This window comes from Macadamia integrifolia, chromosome 3 (genome assembly GCF_013358625.1).
Source record: "Macadamia integrifolia cultivar HAES 741 chromosome 3, SCU_Mint_v3, whole genome shotgun sequence".
NCBI classification, from domain to species: Eukaryota; Viridiplantae; Streptophyta; class Magnoliopsida; order Proteales; family Proteaceae; genus Macadamia; species Macadamia integrifolia.
The window spans coordinates 14,549,364-14,570,132 of NC_056559.1; the positions used below are offsets into that span (position 1 = coordinate 14,549,364).

At 38.7% G+C, this 20,769-nt stretch overlaps 3 protein-coding genes across 3 annotated transcripts in view; all 3 read left to right on the plus strand.

Moving 5' to 3' along the window:
- The window catches only part of LOC122073235 (probable protein phosphatase 2C 60), a 29,250-nt gene extending 25,987 nt beyond the window's left edge, over positions 1 to 3,263 (plus strand). Inside the window, exons 4-5 of the mRNA XM_042637778.1 lie at positions 493 to 729; positions 2,662 to 3,263. Coding sequence (XP_042493712.1) covers positions 493 to 729; positions 2,662 to 2,931 — 507 coding nt within the window. The 3' untranslated portion in view covers positions 2,932 to 3,263. The remainder of the gene's footprint in view (positions 1 to 492; positions 730 to 2,661) is intronic.
- Positions 3,264 to 7,245: 3,982 nt separating this feature from the next.
- LOC122072771 (protein CHAPERONE-LIKE PROTEIN OF POR1, chloroplastic-like) lies at positions 7,246 to 14,684 on the plus strand. Its single transcript, XM_042637173.1, has 3 exons — positions 7,246 to 7,782; positions 13,200 to 13,560; positions 14,303 to 14,684. Exons 1-3 carry the CDS (start codon positions 7,420 to 7,422, stop codon positions 14,476 to 14,478), a joined length of 900 nt encoding a protein of 299 aa, XP_042493107.1. The 5' UTR covers positions 7,246 to 7,419; the 3' UTR covers positions 14,479 to 14,684.
- Positions 14,685 to 17,165: 2,481 nt separating this feature from the next.
- Positions 17,166 to 20,769, plus strand: part of LOC122074180 (E3 ubiquitin-protein ligase ATL23-like) — a 4,543-nt gene continuing 939 nt past the window's right edge. The window contains exon 1 of the mRNA XM_042639038.1: positions 17,166 to 17,235. Coding sequence (XP_042494972.1) covers positions 17,166 to 17,235 — 70 coding nt within the window. The remainder of the gene's footprint in view (positions 17,236 to 20,769) is intronic.

Sequence of the window (20,769 nt, forward strand, 5' to 3'; positions counted from 1 at the left end):
TAAAGTATGGATTGACCATATTAGAGATGATTTGGGAGTTGTGCCGATTCATGATTAGCTTTGAGAAAGTTGTTTGAGATGGCATATGTTCAATGGAGGCCTGGGGATATGCTAGTAAGGAGGAGTGATTTGATTCATGATTGAAGGAACTACAAGAGCTAGGGGTAGGCCTAAAATGAAAATAGGAGTAGTGAGAAAAGGCATGCTTAGTTTAGGTCTTGTCCCAAGTATGACCTGGAATATTGGAGGGTGAGGATCCCTCATAGCCGACCTCATCAGGCGGGATTTTACTGATCGTTGTTGTGTTCCTTTCTTTTTTCTTTTACTATTCTCTTGTCTTTGCACAGATCCATGTAGCCGACCAGTTGGGATAAGGCTGAGTTGTTCTTGTTGTTGTACATATGGACTTGTGCTTTTTTGGCTATTGCATGGCAGTGTTTCTTATGAAATTCAAATATGTGATCTCTGATTGTCAGAATCTTTCGTCTGCAGGTTTCTAGATCTATTGGTGATGTATACTTAAAGAAGTCTGAATTTAATAGGGAGCCTTTGTATGCAAAATTCCGCCTTCGTGAACCTTTCAGAAGGCCTATTCTGAGCTCTGAGCCATCAATATCTGTGCATCAACTTCAGCAACACGATCAATTTCTTATATTTGCCTCTGATGGACTCTGGGAGCACCTAAGCAACCAGGAAGCAGTTGATATAGTTCAAAATAATCCCCGCAGTGTGAGACTCTTACTCAGTATAGAATTTGGTTTCAAATTTCTGGTTATATGCTTACTCTTTTGTGCTCCCCTCCTCTCTCTCTCTCAACTCACCCCTCCCTTGAACCTATTGTGATTTTTTCTTGACGAGGAAGCATTTCCGTTTTATCTCGAGACTAAAAAAAAAAAAAAATGTAAAGATAGGGTAATGCTAAAACTTACTTGGAATCCATCTGTTTGGGAAAAAAACTAGCTTCACTTTTCATAATAAATTGTAATTTTCCAAAACATCGATAGTGTTGTTTGGTGTGGCAAGTGGTTGGATTGAGGGTGTGTTGAGGCTACCATTCCAAAATCGGAACTAGATCGGTTGAATCGGCTGATTCGGATCAGAATTGGCCGAGCACGATCCTGATTCTGGTTGATTTGACACGGATGATTCTTGGCCCAAAATCGTAGAATTGTGAGTTTTCAGAACTGATGGCCGATCGAATCGGCAGGGGCTGATCCAATTCTGGATTCTGTGTTTTGAAGGGTTTGGGTGGCTGCAGGCACATGCATGTGCATAACTTATGAAAGTGACCAACCAGGATTTTGCAAGTAACAGTTGTGGTTATGATTTCTGAGGCATCAAATTGAAGCAGGCACCAGTCCATTTCCCTCACTCAATCTGGGCTAATGATGCCTGCATGGGGGTAGTTAATTTGGGTGGTATTTGTATGCTACAATGAAGGCAATTCTTCTGTGATGTCAGTTTTGAGTCATCAGAAAGCTTATTGTTTCAACCACAAAATGTGACAGTCTGACCTGGGTCAAAGGATGGTAGTCAGCTTTGAGTTAAGACTGTCCTGTCAAAGTTGAAAACGAAATGGCCAAGTTCCACAAGGTTTTGATGACATTCAGTATTTCTTGGAGCAGCTTGCATTTTCTGTGACCTTTTATCATCAAAAGATTGATAGGTGAATGATTATTTTCTGCAAGAAACAGCTGCAGAAGATGTCGGAAAGTTTAGGAACATTGTACCTTATAATCGTCTTTTTGATAAATATGGAAGGGGAACAACCTCCTGATGGACAATATTGTCAAAAGCCCAAATCCGAACTAGGGCTGGCCAATTAGAATGTGTTCCATATGAACCCCAATATTTGAAGGGTTGGGGTGGGGGTGGGGGTGGGGGTGGGGTGGGCGGGGGGGTAAGGAAAAGTCCAAACCATCTAGGAACATTGCACCTTATAATTGCCTTTTTGATAAATATGGAAGGGGTACTACCACCTGATGGACAGTATTGTCAAAAGCCGAAATTCGAACTAGGGCTGGCCGATTAGAATGTTCCATATGAGCCCCAATGTATGAAGGGTGGGATGGGGGGAAGGAAAAGTCAAAACCATCTCACACATACCATTACCATCCCTAGATCTAGTTTACATTGACACTTGTAAGTTCTGTTATTGCCTGAAATTCTCTTAGGAAAATGAGCCAAAGGCTACATCCTGGTGATGATGTTTATTAGTGATTATTTGTTTTTATGGAGTGTGACTTTGCCTATTTCTTTAGTTTATTGCCTCTAAATCTTAAATTTACTTTCTGAGCTCAAGTCAATGAAGTATAGTGTGAAAGGGCTACTCACATGGATGTTGATCCTTATGCTGCCACACCTCTCCTCTGTAGACTCATTGTCAAAGGTAGTCCAGTCATACCCCGTAGATGGGCTGCCTCTGAAAATTGCATTAACCCCTTGGGAGCCTTGGAAGTTGGCAGTATTTATCCATTTAATGTACTTTGCTGTTGGCTGGTGCACATTTTATTGCTGCCAATCTGAAATGCAAATGGTGTCACAGCCTCTCATTCTAGTGAAACATTTGTGCATCTTATCTGCTGCATAATACTACCACTTGAAATGAGAGGAAAAAAAAAGAGGAAAATTTACTTTTATTTGCTTATGTTGTTGATACAGGGAAGTGCTAGGAGGCTAGTGAAACTGGCATTGCAAGAAGCAGCAAAGAAAAGAGAAATGAGATACTCAGACTTGAAGAAGATTGACCGTGGTGTACGGCGGCATTTCCATGATGACATTACAGTCATTGTTGTGTTTCTCGACTCAAACCTTGTGAGTAGGGCTAGTTCTGCCAAGGGTCCCGTATTGTCTTTAAGAGGGGGTGAGATCAATCTTCCTGCCAACTCTCTGGCCCCTTGTGCCACGCCTGTTGAGCTTGGTCCCACTTGATGAAGCTGGCCCTTGTGTTGACTTTGTTGTATTAATAATCTGTGATTATAAGGTAGTATCCAAGGAAAATGAGCAGGTCTTCAATTCTTTGATATACAATGTAACGTTTAGCTTGAGGACAGGTACATTTAGTCAGTGCCTCAAAGGTATAACAGGAAAAAACAAAAGAAAAAGAGCCGGCAGGAACGGGGGCTTCAAGGTGACTACAGTGAATTATTTCCTAAGCATGTTTCTTTTTACTCTTCTTAGTTCATCTGGGAACTTAGGCTTTTGTAAATTGTGTGAAACATCTCGGCCATCCAAAGTATATCTTTCTCCTTTGAGCTTGTTTATTGCTCTCTCTGTCTCTCTCTCTCTCTTAAAGTTGTGGGTATGAACATAAAAGGAAATCAGCCCCCAGCTATTGATGATTATTGCAGAGCTTTTCCCGACTGAAAGCTGAGATGCAAATTCTTTTTGTAGTGATCTGAAAGCAATTTCTTGTAGAGGGTGAATTTTGAAGATCCTCCTTAAATCCATCTTTCCCCTTAAGACAACAATCTGGGTTTAAGTTCTAACTTCTGAGTAAACATATGGGGAATCCAGACATGATCAACCTTCCATCAGGCCTCAGGTATTGTAGATCTCGTATCTTTACTTTGCGAAGTTTTGTGTGTCTATGCATCTGTGAGACATCCTGATTGATCATGAACTCTTACAGTAGGAGAAGGTAGACCAGAAAAGGGGTCGATTTGGCTACATATCCCTTTTAGTAAGGCCAATGGTCGTCTTGAATGGAATTTCATTTGCTCTACTCTGTCCAATTTCGGATTTGATGCTCGTTGGGTCAAATCTCGTTATGTTCTGTGTGGAATCCATTCACTTTACCATTCATTTCAACGATTCCCCTCTTCAATTCTTTCGTCCATCTCGGGGATTCCATCAGAGACCCTCTATCATATTGCTCTTCACCACCATGATTCCTTGATTAACCCCTTTTGGTAGTTGGGTCTGGCATATTCTAACTGCTCCAAAAGCTAGAATGCTGATTTGGAAAATGCTTACTGAAGGAACTCGTACTCCTTAGCTTCTCAACAATAGAAGGCTTCATTTGAGTGCTCTCTGACCTTTTTTTAATCAGACCATTTCAACCAGGATCATCCATTCCTTACTTGCCCATATTCCTCATTGATATGGGGATTTTCTGGTTTTAATGTCTTGCACCTCTCAACACTCATGGCTGGAATTATTTGGAATATTTGGTTGGCATAATTGGATCAAATCTTTAGAAACATATTTTGCTCTACTTAATGTATTGGCTTCAATAAGTTTTCACTTTACTATGGATTTTTTATTAACATTATAATTCTCTCTCTTCTCCAAACTACCCTTTGCATATAAGATGGATTCCCCATATTCTCGGTTAAATTAAAATTAATGCTGATGGTGTTTATCTTGGACCTGCAAAGCTGGCAGGTATTCATGGTGTTTTCTCTATTCCCATGGAAAGTTTTTCTGTGGGTTTGCGGAGTTCTTTTTGAAAGTGTTGCCCACATGTCCCTTGATTATGCAATTTGTCCCCCCTTGATTTGAGTCTTACAAGGAAGGGAAAAAGGATAATTAATTTACCCCATTGATTTGATAATTTTTCTTTCTTGATTTGAATCTCACTAGGAATGGAAAAAAAAAAAACATTACTAAGTTAGTATAATTAAAACGATATTAATTTAGGTGTCAAATCATAATTGCAGGAATTTGAATAATTAGCATAATAGGTAAGGTGATTTGAAAATCAACCATAAATATATAAACCAAATAAGGAATAATGTGAGGTGGGGAGATAAAATATCATATTTAATATGGTTTATAATAGACAAGTAATTGTAAGGCAAAAATAGGAGTTTCTATAAGTAACCGATAACTAAAAAGACAGTCATGCTTCATCACATAGTTACCATAAAAGGTATGAGTCTAAAAAAGAAATTTTGCAATTCAAAAACATTTAAAAACTTACCAAAAATATAACGTTGATAAGGCCAAAAAATCTTGGACTTTGGTCAACAAGTTTACATTTTGATCGCCACGTCATCAATTACAAACATTGACTTTTATTGCCGTGTCATCAGCTGACTCATCACTTCAGGTCAGGGTTGGACTAAGCCAAAGAAAATTAAGAGTATTACATTCCATTTCTTCCATTTCTTTCGAGAAATTGTTTTTCATCAATTTCTAGTGATTTTGAATGGGAATGTGGCAAAATCGTCATCATTGCTGGAGTTGGAGTAGGGAAAGATGGCCAAAACGTTGTAGTGTGCCTTTTGGACCCATTCAAGTGTCATGTTGACTGAGACGTAACGGGACTGAATTCCTCTGTGGCACAATAAGGCGTTTGGCATGCATTTGTTGGTGTATGATCTTGCATTCAGTCGCAGTTTAATCCAGGGAGTGCAACACCTAGACAGGCAGGACGACGGTCTCGCTAGCCGATTAGCGGGCCATGGGGGTTGCAAGGGGGGCAGGAGGCCCCCCTGCATAGCAGCGGGTGTAGGGGGCGCAACCCCCCGCTCGAATTTTTTATTTGAGGGCAATTGTAGTTTAATCCGGATTAGGGTTTTTTCGCTATATTTTTGTAGCGAGGGTTTCTTTCTCTGTAATGCAAGCAATACTGAGAGGTGTGAGGACGAACGCTGTAACCTTATTCTCCATTGATAGTGAAGCATGATCTCATCTCACCGGGGACGTAGGCAACCTTGCCGAACCTCGTAAAATCCATGTGCATTGTTTGTTTTGTTTTTCCGTTATCTTTTGCATCGTTTTAGGGTTGCGTTTCTACAACATTCAATGGCAAAAACGCTCAGGCATGGAACTCAAAGTGATCGCACATAGCCCAAGACAATTCTGGGCATTGGATGCGCCCCAAACACTCTGTTGCACCACAGAGGATCCATGTCATGCTCACCTGCATGGAGTGCTCCAACTTCCGAGGAATTTGAAGATTGTTCTAATCACCAAGTTTTGTTGTAGGCTCCAAAGAAATTGACTTCATGTGCAGGTTCACTGGAGGCTTAGTCTTTAGCTTTGGAAATGGATTGGATTTCAAATTGCAATATGGGGTTTTGTAGAATTTGCAATACAAGTTCAGCACCACTTGAGGAGGCAGGTACTTACATGAAGAAAAAGGAAGATGAAGCATCATCAAGCACCAACCCGACGGATTCTAATCTTTTTTTTTTCCAAGACCCAGTGGATCCTAATCACTTTAGACATTATCTCTGTTTGATGTGAAATTACACTATATACCCTTTCAAAAAATTGATAATCAATAGGTTGAAGCACAAATCTTTATCAAAAAAAATAAGTTGAAGGACAAATAAAGTACGGTTACAACTCAAGTTTGTAACATAATATTAATATTACCTATTTATGATTAAAATAATAGGGATCAAATATTTTTAGGTTAATTCAAAATAATATCAACTCACAAATTTAAGGTAATCAAATAATTTTAAGATTGATTTCACATAATCCAAATGATAAATTTGGGGGAGCCAAACAGTTTTTCAAGTAGATTCACGCTACGTATTTATGGTTAACTAAATCATTATATTGGCAATTCAAAGAAGGAGAAAAAAAAAATTCCACATAAACACTATGAAATCGTTACCAAAACTAATACATATCTTCATATCTTCAGGAATTTATTTAACCAAACACATCCTCAGCTGTCACTCCTCGAGTCATTGAGATTCACCCATTAGAACAATGATGTCATCATCTTGTGTTAGTGTTGTACCGAACTTTAGAGAGATGGGACTATTGCATGCTCTCAGTAGATACCCGCAACCTCAAGATCCTTGGATTTGAAGGGATTCTGTTTTTGCGAGACACTTTGAGGTCGACCCAGTAGCTTCTTGCTCTGCCATCCAATCCATTGACGGACTCGCTCCATTTGTTGAATAGGGAATGGAGTGGAATCAAGAATCGAATTCAACGAACTTGGTACGAGTCGTAAGCTCGAACGTCCTAAGTTCGTCTCCCATTAGACACACCTTAGGCCACACACACGGGAATGTTTAATGCTCTTCACTGCTTTTAGTGAAAGTTAAATGGTTCTCATTCAACCCGATATGACCCGGTCCATACGATTGTGAGATCAGTATAGACCCGCGGGACTAGTCAGACCAAAGGTCTGGATACCCGTTGTTAAGTCAAAAAAAGAACCGAATTCAACCGATTCCGATTTGAATCAGGTGAAATCGGGGATCCAATTCCGATTCATTAGAATATTATTCGGTGGATAGATAATTCAGAAAACTGAGAAAAGCCAAACCATTCGATCGCTTTCAGACATAAGAGTGAAGGAAGAGCAAAGAAAAGAGAGAGAGGATATAACAGTTTTTGGTTTATGGTCGGAAGAAGCAAAGAACTCTCTGGAGAATCATCATATTTAACATAGTCAGCTTGTTGCGGAGAGCACAAGCAAGCACTGACCCTGCCCAGAGACTGAAAATGGCTGCCTCTCTCTCCGTCGGACCCAATCGAGTCATCGTCCGCCATAATCCCACCTGCAGGTCCCTCGTATGGTCTCGACCTTTGAGTCGCAGGAGGGCAACTCCGCAGCTATGGATGTCCAAGAGAAACGGTTCATGTGGTGTGTTCCTCCTCTCTCGCCATGGATTGACAACCAGGACATCTACTACGCCCGTTCTTGCTGGGTCTAGAGCCGACGATTCCTCCGCTTCTTTTGAGATGTCTGTGGAGAGCGCTCTCAAGCTTCTAGGCGTCTCCGAAGGGGCTTCATTTGACGACATCCTTCGTGCAAAGAATTCTATCCTGGCCTCCTGTAAAGACGATCAAGATACCATCGCTAAGGTTCCTTTTCTTCTGCCACCCACTTCTAATTCTCTTCTTCTTATGAATTACTGTACATTTGTAGTTCATATTCTGAATCAATATCTTGTTTCCCTTGTGTTACTTTCATTCTTAATTTTTGTACATGGTGTAGTGTAGTGTAGATATATAGAAAATCGAGATTTGGTATTGGGTTTTCGAATTTTTGTGACCTGGGTTTGTTAATTGGGAGACCCAATATGGCGTTTGAGCTCTGGGTTCAGTAGCTGAACTAAAAGTTCAAGCTGGGCTGCTGAAGTTTTCATCTACTAGTGACCCATAATGCATAAATATATTGTTTGTCATTTGGGAAGACAGAATTTGAAATTTTCATTTCAAGTTACATTTCAAGTTAAAATTTTTGAAAATTTGTCTTACACTGATAATTTTGTCTATGGGAAAGAACGAGATCAAGAATTATGTCTCAAGTTCAGTCACTTCTTTATTGGTCTATATCTACCTTTTCTCTCGCATGGTTCTCTAGTCTGGTGTCTTGGCACTGCTGCTGGTTCCATCGCTTCTATACAATCTGTTGAGACAATAAACCTTTGCTGCTGCTTGCTATTATTACAGCTTATTTGCTCTGGCTGTTCTTCTCTGAAGGAATGAGAGGAAATGCTTGCAGATGAAGAGGTACAAATGAGATAAGATCTCGGTTCTGTTGTATTTGTTCGGAAATTAAAGGGATTGATGTTACTTTTGGCTACATTTGGTTGCAAGGGAAGTGAAAGTTTTCAAACCTAAAAAATAACTTTTTATAATCATTACCCCATGTGATTGCTCCATGTGACTATATCATTAACTCTAAATCATTCCATATTTGGTCAGTAAATTTCAGTTCACTTTGCATTCCATATTTGGTTATTAATTTCATTTTACCTTGCATCCAAATCCCTTTGGTTTGAAAAGTAAAATAAAAATTACATACAAAATGTATCTTTACTAAATATGGTACGAAATTTAAGTAGCTTATACAATCACATGTGGTAACGATTATAAGAAGTTCTTTTTTAGGTTTGATAATTTCACTTCCCTTCTCTTTAGTTTCCTATGCAACAAAATGGGGCCTTTATTCCATAAGATCTGTGGGAAATGGCTTTTTTCCCCCTGATAAGCAGCAAAGGTTGTGTTTCTGTCAGAATCTGTCTTGAGAATCTACAAAGGAGAAATCATATAAGAGGGGCCCAGAGCGTAGTCCGGGGGAAACTCTCCATCGCTTAAGTCAGATCTGAGTAACAGTTTAAAACCGAAATGATAACAGCAGTTGCTGGCGAGTTAATGAATGTCTTACCTCAATTCCTCCTTTTCTTTTTTATAGTCTGGGACAAAGTTGAATTTCGGTTGGAGGTGATTTCTTTTTGGGAGTGAATTGCTGGATTGTGTCTCAAGCACTTCCCTTCTTTAGACATGAACTGTCCACTTTGTGGATCATGTTCAAGCGATTCCCTTCTCTGATTGTGGAGAGTCCATCCTATTACAGAGACCTTGTTTAACTTCTGTGTGGTCTAAACCTGATCGTGGATCATTCAAACTGGAGGGGCAGAATCTTTGGGTGGTTTCCCAGGGTTTTATCTCCTCTGGGATTCTTTCGTTTTCTTATGAAAACAGTCACCTAAACCGGTGTGTGCCATGTGTCAACATCCTACGGGTGAATCCTTTTTTGGTATATCAGTATGTTTTTTGGCCATTCATCCCAAAATAATAAAAAAGTTTTCTTCATGAGAGAAAAAATCTAATGGTTTTGGGATCACAGAAGAATATTAGAGGTTATGAAATCCTTACGCTATGGTAGATGCTACAGATTTAATTGGTTGAGCCTTGGTATGGAAACCTACCAAGTGTTAACTTTCAAATTCAGAGAAATCCTGGAATAAAAATTGGTCAAGTGCCCCCCGAACTGCGAAATGGTCGCTATTACACGGGTTACCAACTCTGCCTAGGGTGAGGGTACCTATTATTTGTTGGCAGTCCACCGCACATAGGGCCTCAGTTTGCTGTATGGACTTCTTATGCATTTCCTACAGACCTTGTTTATTAGTTCTCCCTCATATCTGTGGATGACAACCACAGTCAGTCTATTTACTTTTCCTTCTCTGCTTTAGTTCCTTGGGTCTGACTCTTTATATTTGTAATCAAATAGAGAGAATTTTATGATCTTCTTATTCTTATTTCTGACGATTCTATCTCTTCCTTCTCCCACTGCTACGAGCCTACGATAAGGGAAGGCAAATTCTCCTCTTCTTTTGCTTCACCTTCTATTGAAATCACTAAATATTCTAAAACCTACTGTCTTTCGGCAAAACAACCATAGGAATTGGAGAGATGGATAGATAGTCCATTGACTCTTTTCTTCTCCTTGTCTTCAGGTAGACTTGTTTTATTGGCATAAACTACTGTACTCGACAATATGCAAAAGAATAAATATTCCTCCCTCCAGTCTATTTAAAGTCCCTTCAAACAACCATAGGAATTGGAGAGATGGATAGATAGTCCATTGACTCTTTTCTTCTCCTTGTCTTCAGGTAGACTTGTTTTATTGGCATAAACTACTGTACTCGACAATATGCAAAAGAATAAATATTCCTCCCTCCAGTCTATTTAAAGTCCCTTCAAACAACCATAGGAATTGGAGAGATGGATAGATAGTCCATTGACTCTTTTCTTCTCCTTGTCTTCAGGTAGACTTGTTTTATTGGCATAAACTACTGTACTCGACAATATGCAAAAGAATAAATATTCCTCCCTCCAGTCTATTTAAAGTCCCTTCAGCTTGCCGATCAATGGAAGAAGGCTTCCAGAGCAAAGGCAAGATCTGGTTTCATGAAAAGCACTTAAGTATGGGTTTTGGGATAGTTCATCATAAAAGCTTGCCCTGTCCGCTTTTTTCCCATTAGTAGTTTCAATTCTTTTGTTCGCATGGCTTTTCTGCCATCCCAGGGTATTCACACTGCTTGGATCATTATGCAAATTTCTCTGTTGTAGAATTGAAAATTCAGCTGAACAACTATAAGCCTACAACCGTTTGTTGGGCGCATTGGAATGATCCTGCTGTGAAAGCTCAACCTTGGGAGAATCAGTTTCACCAGTTCAGTGACTTGGCACACACTGACGTATTGCAAAACCTGCATGTGGTGCATTCCCACTTTTTCTTACATGGAATAATTTTGAGTTGCTCCAAGGTACAGCTTTTTTCTGCCGGATAAGGGTCTTACGTCATGCTACCTCTGTTGCCTTGTCTGTTTTTGCTTCAGTTAATGGAAAAAAGACTGAAAGCAGCACCTTCCATGGTGAGTCAAATCTCTTTCTTTAGGGTACGTGGGAGACTGAAAGGAAGGATTCGAACAAGCTTTGATAGAACAGCCTGTATTTGACCATCCCCTTGTCACTATTAAATTATCAGCCTCATTTGTTGATACTGGAATAGGAACTGATACAGGAGCATATTCATCCCAGCCAAACTCCTCTTTTCTGTGTTGACGGGCATAGGCCTCCATCAAGCGGCTCGTGAAAGCACGTACAACTGATCATCTGAGTAGAATTTGTTTAAAGTACTTGAGAATGGTCACTCCATCACAGATCTTCGGAGTTCTTCAAAAGGACATGGAAAGAGGGACTTTTGGAAAGACTTCCATTGATGTAAAGAAAGCAAGCATTACTGTTTATAAACCTCGTAGGGTATCCAAGCTATTGGGCAATGATCAAATTTACTTTTTCCATTGTTTTGCAACTCTGCCTTTCCTCTAATTTCCGCTGGAAAACCTGCACTTGCTTACAAAAATCCTACTCATAATACAACAGATAGAGGTGCGAAGATACTTCAAGTACACCCCATATAGAAAGTAGAGAAGGAATGAGAGCACCGACCAACATATCAGAACTGATTCTCAAGATGGGCAGAGAAGTAGAGAACCCCTGGACTCGATGTGCCCCACTATATATAATAGATAGTTTAGTTTTTTTGGAATCAAGGGTTCCAAACCTCGCACCCTCTCCCAGGGAGGTGAGGCTGAGTAACATAGCTATCTGAAGGTTCGGGTACTGGATGGTTTCTGTCTGGGCGAAAACTATGACTCATTCTGGAGTACAAAATAGGAGCAATAGGTTGAAATAAGGTGTAGAATTCAACCAAAATCTTCGGCTAGCATACCCTTGACCTGAAATCTCTCCAAACAAACCCCGATATGCACTGGGATAGCCAGCGCAGGTGCTAAGGTCTGACCCTCAGATAAACAACTAAACCATCACTTCCACCATTGAAATGCTGGTGAGATTGGATACCCGTCCCCCCAATAGAATGATCCAGGCTGCGGGCCCACGTGTACATGGGGAAGGTTATATTTGCAGATGCTTACTTCTTGCTAATAAAGCTACTAGTGAGTTCCTGCTTTCTTTTCCTTCTGAAAAATCCACAACAACCATCAAAATTGCTTTCTCCCACACAAAGTGACAGTCCAAAATTTCTATACGGTGCTTTGTTCAGCCTAGCTTGTGTGCTGCTAATGGAAATGCCCGTGGAGGTTATTGCAAGTCTTACCATCCACACTATGGTAGGGTAAGGCAGGTAATGGGTATAATTGCCACCTCCTTTCCCATTCCGTGTATGTTGACCACATGTACTGTTAGTCACAGTCACTGATATTTCCGGTTTACAAATTTATCCAAGTTCCACTTGTACACACATCCTAACAACTTCAAGCATATTCATTTTTGTACTCTTCAAGAACCTACCCCCCCCCCCCCCCCCCCCCCCCCCGGTGAAAAAAAAAAAGCCCCCTGGGTTTGCAGTTTTACCTGAGTCGTTGGACGGGTGGTGGTAGTGCAGATGGAGTTCAATTTGATGCCTTGTAATGGATGGATCAAGTCCTTAACTGGGTGACGAACAACCTTATATTTTAGACTTAATTTCCAATTTATTGGATGATCTTATCTAGCCGTCTATTTGTCACCTCTATTCCACAACGTTAGATGCCAAATCAGTTGTAAGCAGAGCTGGATGTAACACTGCAAAATCTCCGGCAATTTCCATGAAATAAGCTATACCTGATCTGTTAAAAAATGCAGATTCTTTTTGGCATGTCAAGGAATTTTATTGTTAAGGGTGGGAGGAAATGGTCCACTACACTATCAATTCTCTATACACAAATTCTTTACTGAACAAATTAGAAATGTATATATACAAATAATGTCTTCTAGTCCCAACAAGTAGAAAGATACTACTCTTTTTGACCAGTTTGATTTGTTGATATGTATATGTTGTTCTCACGGTAAGCCAAATGGTGGTTACTGAGCCATGTTGTCCTCCACTACTTGTATCATTATACCTTTAGTAGATGGGTATGTATGTGACAACTAACACATCATCTTATTTCATGGAAGCTGCATGGTTGCTTGTGTTTCAGGTAGAGGCTGCGTATGACATGTTGCTTATGCAAAGCTTAACGCAGAGACGAGCTGGAAAAGTTATAAATAGCAGCATTCGTTATGCCGACATGAAACCTCTAAATGGCCCGAGAATGGGATCAATGCCTCAGTGGCTACAAGCCACAGTTAAAAATATACCTATTTCAGTTGAAGCACCATCCACTGGGAACTTGGGCCTACAAGCAGGGGTTTATGGAGCACTAGTGGTCTTAACATTTGCCAATGGAACATCTGCATCTTCAGCAGAGCTATATGCAGGGGCCAATGTTCCTGGTCTAATCTTAGCCACTAGTTTTGGCGCTTCATTATATTTCTTGACCAAGAAGAACATCAACCTAGGTAAGGAGACATTGTTTTAATGCTCTTTCATTAGAATTGAAGGAATTAAATGTCTCCTTTTTATGGATATGGTTCTCTTAGTAGAACCATCCAATGGAAATGGAATGCTCATCCTCAGGGTGGCATTTCCATTTATAGTGCTGCATATTTGAAATGTCTGCCACTTTAAAGCTCCATGCAGATGGAGTCCATATGCTTCCAGAATTTCTACATGGTCTTAATTCCACGATGTTTCTCCTGTTCTATATTTCAATAATCAAATATGAGGGGATCATTGGAATGTAGAATTCTTTTTTTCATATTTCAATGGATTCAGTTTCTATCTTCACTAATCATTGGCAGAAGAATCTGATTAAGCTAACGTAGATTTATACTGGTGAGATGGGGTTGTCAGAAAAAAATTTCTTGGTATCTTTTTGTCTGGCACAATGTCTACTGACTTTGGTAGGAGACAACATTTTCTACTCTCTCTTCCTCTTGCAAAATATAAGTACATTTATTTAGTTATGTTGTGTTATCACCTTCTTCTTTTTCAGCCTAGGCTTCACTTTGAGAAAAGTTATATAGCAAGTAAAATTCTCGACACATTAGGTTATTATTTAAGGAGAGTGCTGCCTTTGTTCCATGACCATATAACATGAAAGATGTGTTTTGTAGTTTGGAGAAGTGCTTCATGTCATGGTTTCATTACTCTGGACTTCAATTTGGTGAAGGAATCTGAGATTTTGGTATGCTTTCACAGGGAAGGCTACTGTAATAACTATTGGTGGCCTTGTCGTTGGAGCAGCAGTGGGCTCAGCAGTTGAGAACTGGTTGCAGGTTGACATTGTCCCATTTTTGGGTATACATTCCCCAGCTGTTATTGTAAGCGAATTCATACTTTTCTCTCAGTTCTTGGTCTCCCTCTATCTAAGGTAGGGTTTGGAAATGATATACTATAACTTAAAAAGATAGCTGTAATTATTATTATAACTGCTCAGTGTTGTATTCTTTTACCTAGTCCTACAAAATTCACGCTTCAATAGGATTAGTAAATTATCATTTTGTATGAAAAAGAAATAGGTCAATGTATACAATTCCATCATTATTTAGTTTCTGTTATGAAATTATCAATCATTTCTACAGTTGAATGCTATATCCTTCATTTTAGTTGTTCTAGCAGTAAAGAACTGCAATAAATGCATAGAAAAAGATTGGAAATTGAGATGACTACTGCCAAGGCATACTTGGTAAAATCTTGTTGGATGGGTTAATACTCGGAGGATTCCGTCCAACCCCCCTCCCCCTCCTCTCTCTTTAATGACCTTCATTTGCCATGCATATTAACTTTTAATTGGTGAGTTTTGGCAAAATGAGTAGATCTCTCAGTTGAAAATTTATGGACAAATAATCTTTTATGTTTCATATTGTTCTGATGATCCAACTTGTGTTCCCCAGTCCATCTAATTTGCCTTATCGTACAAACTCATTATTTTTTAACTGCATTTGTATATATATTTATATGTAGATAATATTTGTGAATGTATATGCATTCAGCAACCAGGATAAAACTAACAATAGAGGGCAGACATCAAGGATAATAATGAGAGAAGGGATAAATCACAATGATAGGATGGAAAAGACATCTCTGCTCATTGTTTTTGGGGAGGAGAGAGATAGATACATGGAGCGCTGGCGTAGGCCTTGCTCCTGAACAAAGAACCACTTCCCAAAATTTTTTCCCCCTCACTGATATATTTGAAATGTTAGGATTCAGGAAAACCATTTGGTGATTTATTGATACTATAGCCCATGATGTCCTACCTATTATTGACTTTTATATTTAGAAGAAAATGTTGTTGCTTTGCATTACTTCAGAACATTCCATATTCACAGGAGATATCCTGTGACTTTTTTCAATTTCTCCTGAACTCAGTAGAGAAACCTAGTTTAGTTTCTTACCTATAAAAAGCTCGTCTGGCTTGGTTCTTGTGATATTTGTGAATGGCCTCTTGGTTCATCATTTTATGAGTCAAGAATTGGGATTATGGGTTTCATATAGACCCAAACCTTATGGTTGGAAGCCAAGGAAAGAAAAAATTAAAATAAAAGATGAGTTTGAGGAGAGAGAGAAACATAAAAAAATTATTGTATTTTGTCTTATCATGCATTTAGTAGTATTTTCTTTTCTTTTCTTGGCTTTCAAACATAGCATGGGGATGATCTTCTAACTCAAGTAGACAGCTTAGGCAATTAGGCTTTAGCGTAAGTCCAGGAAAAGTCATTGGTTCGACCCTCTTACCCCTCCTTGAAAAAGTAGTAGTTGTGTAGCCCAGTGGCCCAATTTTTGTTGGCACCTTTTGGGTCTCTATGTAGCTCTTCAGTGTGCCTTGCCTGGCCTAATGACCCTTGACTTACTTTAGCATATAGACAAAGTTTCCATTGACCACATGGTGAGGTTAACCGCACAATCCAAGGGTCTAGAAATCCCATACCCCCCTTGTGTGGCCTAGATCTCCTGTGGTGAACAGATTCACATTCACCGTGGGTGCAAGGAAACTCGGTCCTTCAGCATTACTGGAACTGGACAGCTGTAACTTATAATTGGGAATTGGATTGTATATCAGAGATTGGATTGTACTCGTGGCATCACTTCTCATTTCCAAGAACATTTTTTGACTGGGCAGAGGTTGGATCATAAACACGTCTTTAGATTTCCAGTAAGGATCCTAAAATCTCTCTTGTGAAGCAGTGCATGACTGGTTTTGTTTTGCTCTCTCCAAGAAAAGATGTGTGTGTGTGAGAGAGAGAGAGAGAGAGAGAGAGAGAGAGAGACTCCAAAATTCAAATTCAAATTCAAATCAAGCGAAGAGATTTAGAAACACACTAATTTAAGGTTATGTATAATTATCATTGTTGAACCGATTAGCTCTGGTAGGTTTCGGTTGGGCTTAATCGTTTCCCATTAATTTAAAGCTATGTAACATTGTATAATACCAAACATTTAATCAGGCATGGATATGTCAATTAGTTATCGATTCATAATTGGACTCATGTTAATCAGGCTGTAAAGAGGTCAATTTTTATTTATTTTTTTGATCCAAGAAGAAAAACCATGACATTAGTTTTTGCATAAATTTACAAAATCATCAGCGTTAATTCTACCACTTGCTAAGGTTCGTTCAGTGATTGATACAAAATGAGTTACCTGTTCGGATTGTGGTAAGAATCTACGTGTTACCCAATTCATTGACTTATATACATTCAAAAAGATGGGAGCTAGATTTAGAGGCCACAAAAAATTCCCCAAGTCAAAAGAGAGTATGCAAATGAACTCTGAGTTGGTCCATATTTCCTTTAGGCTTCCTCCTTTCCTTTCTGCAAACTGCGCTCGAAACAATAGAGCTCTGGCATTTCCTTCAAAAGGGTTTCCTATCATTAAATAGTCGGTTAGTAGTAGATAGTTATTATCGCCCTCAACTATTCCTACTATCGAGCTTGTTAAGCCATAATTTGAGTTGCTTATAATTGCACATAAATGGGGCTAATTGAACTGTGAATGGGCCATAAATGAACTAATGGGGCTATGAAACAGACTAATCAAGCTATAAACAATCAATTAGCGGATGGGTAATGGTGTTGGTCAGTCTCAGTACGGCTATAACCAAAGAGTATTCTCGTATGAGAATGGTTCTGGTGCGATATGATCCACACATATGGAATCCACAACCCAGCTTTTCCTCGTGTGGATTCCTTGTGTGTGGATTTGTCCCATTCAAGAATGGTTCTTGTGCAAGAACCTAATCTGCTCTCATAACCAAACACCGAGAATGACATATCCATAATTTCACTAGACCTAGCACCCAGCCATTGACTAACTGGATGATTCGGTGTTGGGCTTAAGCAATTAGTACACATCGAGCTTATTGGTGTGGGCCAGTTTTTGACACCCGTACCTACATACACAACTCGGATTCCAACATATAGATATAGGGCCTTCAATTGTGGGCGCATATGAAGAAGGTGACCAAACTACAATAACAACTCAGTCTTTTCCCAACTAAATGGGGTCAACATAAGAAGATGTGGACCAAGCAGGAAAAGGAAGGTGGCAATGCCCTACACTACTAAAAGCGGCTAGCAAGAAGCAAAATTGGATTCAAGATAGAGCTCTCCATTGAATCTAAGGATGTCAAAAGTGAATCAAACCCAAAAATTGGAACTAAAACGATCGTCTAAAGTTGTATCAAACCGAATCAAAATCGTATGTAAAATCAATGAAGTGAATAAAATCGTAAACCAATGGAAATTGAAATGAACGTTGGTTGGACCAATCGGAAACCATTACACCCTTGCTGTAAAAACTCTTTGATTTCAGGATTGACAATTTTCCACTGCTCCATCTCTTTGTCTCTTCCTTCCTCAATCGTGAGTTGAGAGTTGAGATGGTTGTAGTATTTGTGAAAACTTCAGATTCCATAGAATTTTATAGAATAAATTTGTTAATAGTTTGGAATGTTTCGGAGTTTACACTTGGCAAAAATTCATGGTGCAAGAAAAGTACAGCCATCAATGGCCATAAATGTATGCTTCCTAATACAGGTCAATAATATCTCTATACTATTCCCCGATACCCTATGGAGACTATTCGAACTTCTGGTCAAGAGTGTGGGTGTGAGAAAACTTGGTACTTTATATTATTTGGATATATCTATGATCCCATAGTTTAGATTTTTGGTATGCTTCATGTATTTTATTTTTTTATTGTTTAATGAGACAAAATATCATTAAATAGAAAAGCTGTTTACATCCACATTAGTACTAGTTTTCAAAAATTGACATCTCCTCTGCATAACAAGGTAAGCAATGTACTTAAAAATAAGAGCACCATATCTCTAAACTGCTTGAGACAAAAGAAGCCGAAAGAGAGATTTATAAACATAAAAAAATAAGGAGATGCCGCTCAATGGCCACGAAAAAGTACTGAAGTCCACCACCATATTATGCATTTCGGTAAGGTCAGTTCAAATTTTTCTTATGGTCCATCCTTCTCTGTCTAATTCAATACCGTAGATGAGACTTTAGGCTTCCTCATCAATGCTTCTTCCTATCATCATATAATCTGCACAAATTAAAATAATACATGAATGTAAGAGAATTCCACATGCCTAACATGAGATGATGTTAGCAAATCATATACTTGGAGTATCTTAAAATAAAATTTCCAAAGGGCCATTAGAAGAATGAGGGTTATATCAACAATCCAATGATTAATATTAGAACTAATAGAAAAGGGGTTAGGTATAATTTTAGAATTAACCACCTAATTTCTATGGGACCAAATAAAATACATAGAAATCATTAAAATGCTTAAGGTCCAATGTTGATCATGGTCAAGAATCAGGGAAGAGTGAAATAATTGCATCATAAGAACCTAGATAATATGACTAGTGAGATGTTCCATTTTCAACCCCAATGGCCCCACAATCACATCGGTTTGGAAAGATCATAAAAGGACATGCCAAGTTATGCAGTTCAAAAGGGATGTGACAAGCTGCAAATTGAAATGGACAACAAAGAAGTGGTGGATCTACTTAAAGATGGCACCGGTCTACCTCCACAGGAGGTTTATCCAACTATCACTGATATCGTACATCTCAGGAATTCATTTGAGTCTCTTGCTTAGGTCCTCCTCGGTTGTATTCCAAGGACTATAAACACTGTTTCTTGGCTATCTCGACTTTGTGAGTTTGAGATGTCAGGTTGTACACATATTTCATCTCAGTAAAGTTCTATTTTATCAAAAAAAAAAAAAAAAAAAAAATAATAATAATAATAATAGTTTTGAATACATATAGGGAGAGGGATAGGTATGTCGCCAATATCAAGTATGCTAACAGATAGCACCAATAGAATCACATGATGGAGTATCATTCAGGAAGGATATGAGGGTCATTTCAAAAAAAGGGAAAAGAGAGATAGATACAATGAGTGTTAGCATACTTGATATCGGCGGCATGCCCAACCTTTTCCCATATATATATATATATACACACACATATCAAAACCAATTTCAAATCAAATAATCAAATCGAACCCAGACCGCGTGACCAAATCGAAATCAAGCCAGATAACAACAATCAAACGAGGAATCAAACCAAATAAAAGCTGAATAACCGAGTTATAAGTTTTGGTCTTAAAATTTTGAACCAAATAATATTTAATTTGTTTTTCTATTACATTGTGAACCGAATCAAAACCAGATTATTTTAACTAAAACTGAACCATACCATTGAAAGAGCAGCTGTAACGATTTATTATCCTCCTCACATAGAAAATCAAGACTCCTCTCCGATTCAAATTAGAACCTAGTTTTTGTAATCAGATCGGTATCAGACCGGACAGATTTACCCCCTATATTTTGGACCTTTTTACCTTTATACCTTATCAGTGGATTGGATCAGTTAGGAAGGACAATTGGTCTTGGTCTATACCAATCCAATCCTGGCGATCAAATTGGATCTGATCAGCCTGTGTTGGCTGGATTGAAATGGTAGCACGGTTTCAAGTATCAGTATTATATCAGTTGCATCGGATTGATATCAACTGAGATCAATCGTCAATCTCTGACCGATTCAGATTTGTTATCTATATCATTTCAGGGGCAAAACAATTAAAAATTTATACTTTTTAAAAAAAGCAAGGGCAAAACCGACTGATACATGCCGATTTGATATGATCCAAATCAATATCGGATAAGTAATGGCACCATCCCCTAAATCCATGAATGATACTCAAATTGACCGATCCCCAATCATGACCTTTTTGATCCTGATCATGGTTTCAAGTATTGGTCTTGGATCGGCCGTATCAAATCAGTATCAATTGAGACTGATCCCCGATCCTTGACCAATTCGGATCGATATTCCGTATCATTTCAGTGGTAAAATGGTAAAAAATAGTACCTTTTAGAAAAAAAACAAAGGTAAAAATAGACCAATACCCACCGATCCAATCTGAATCGATATCGATATCTATGGATATCGAACCGATACCAATCCAATACCAATACCATCCCCTAAATCCTTGATCTTGGTACACTTTAATGGTCATAAATTCGTAATAAAAAAAAAAAGAAGTTACATCTATATGATATCGATCCAATCCTTTTTTTTTTTTTTTTATGAAGAAATAATTCATTACCAAGAGGAGAAGAATATACAAGGGGGA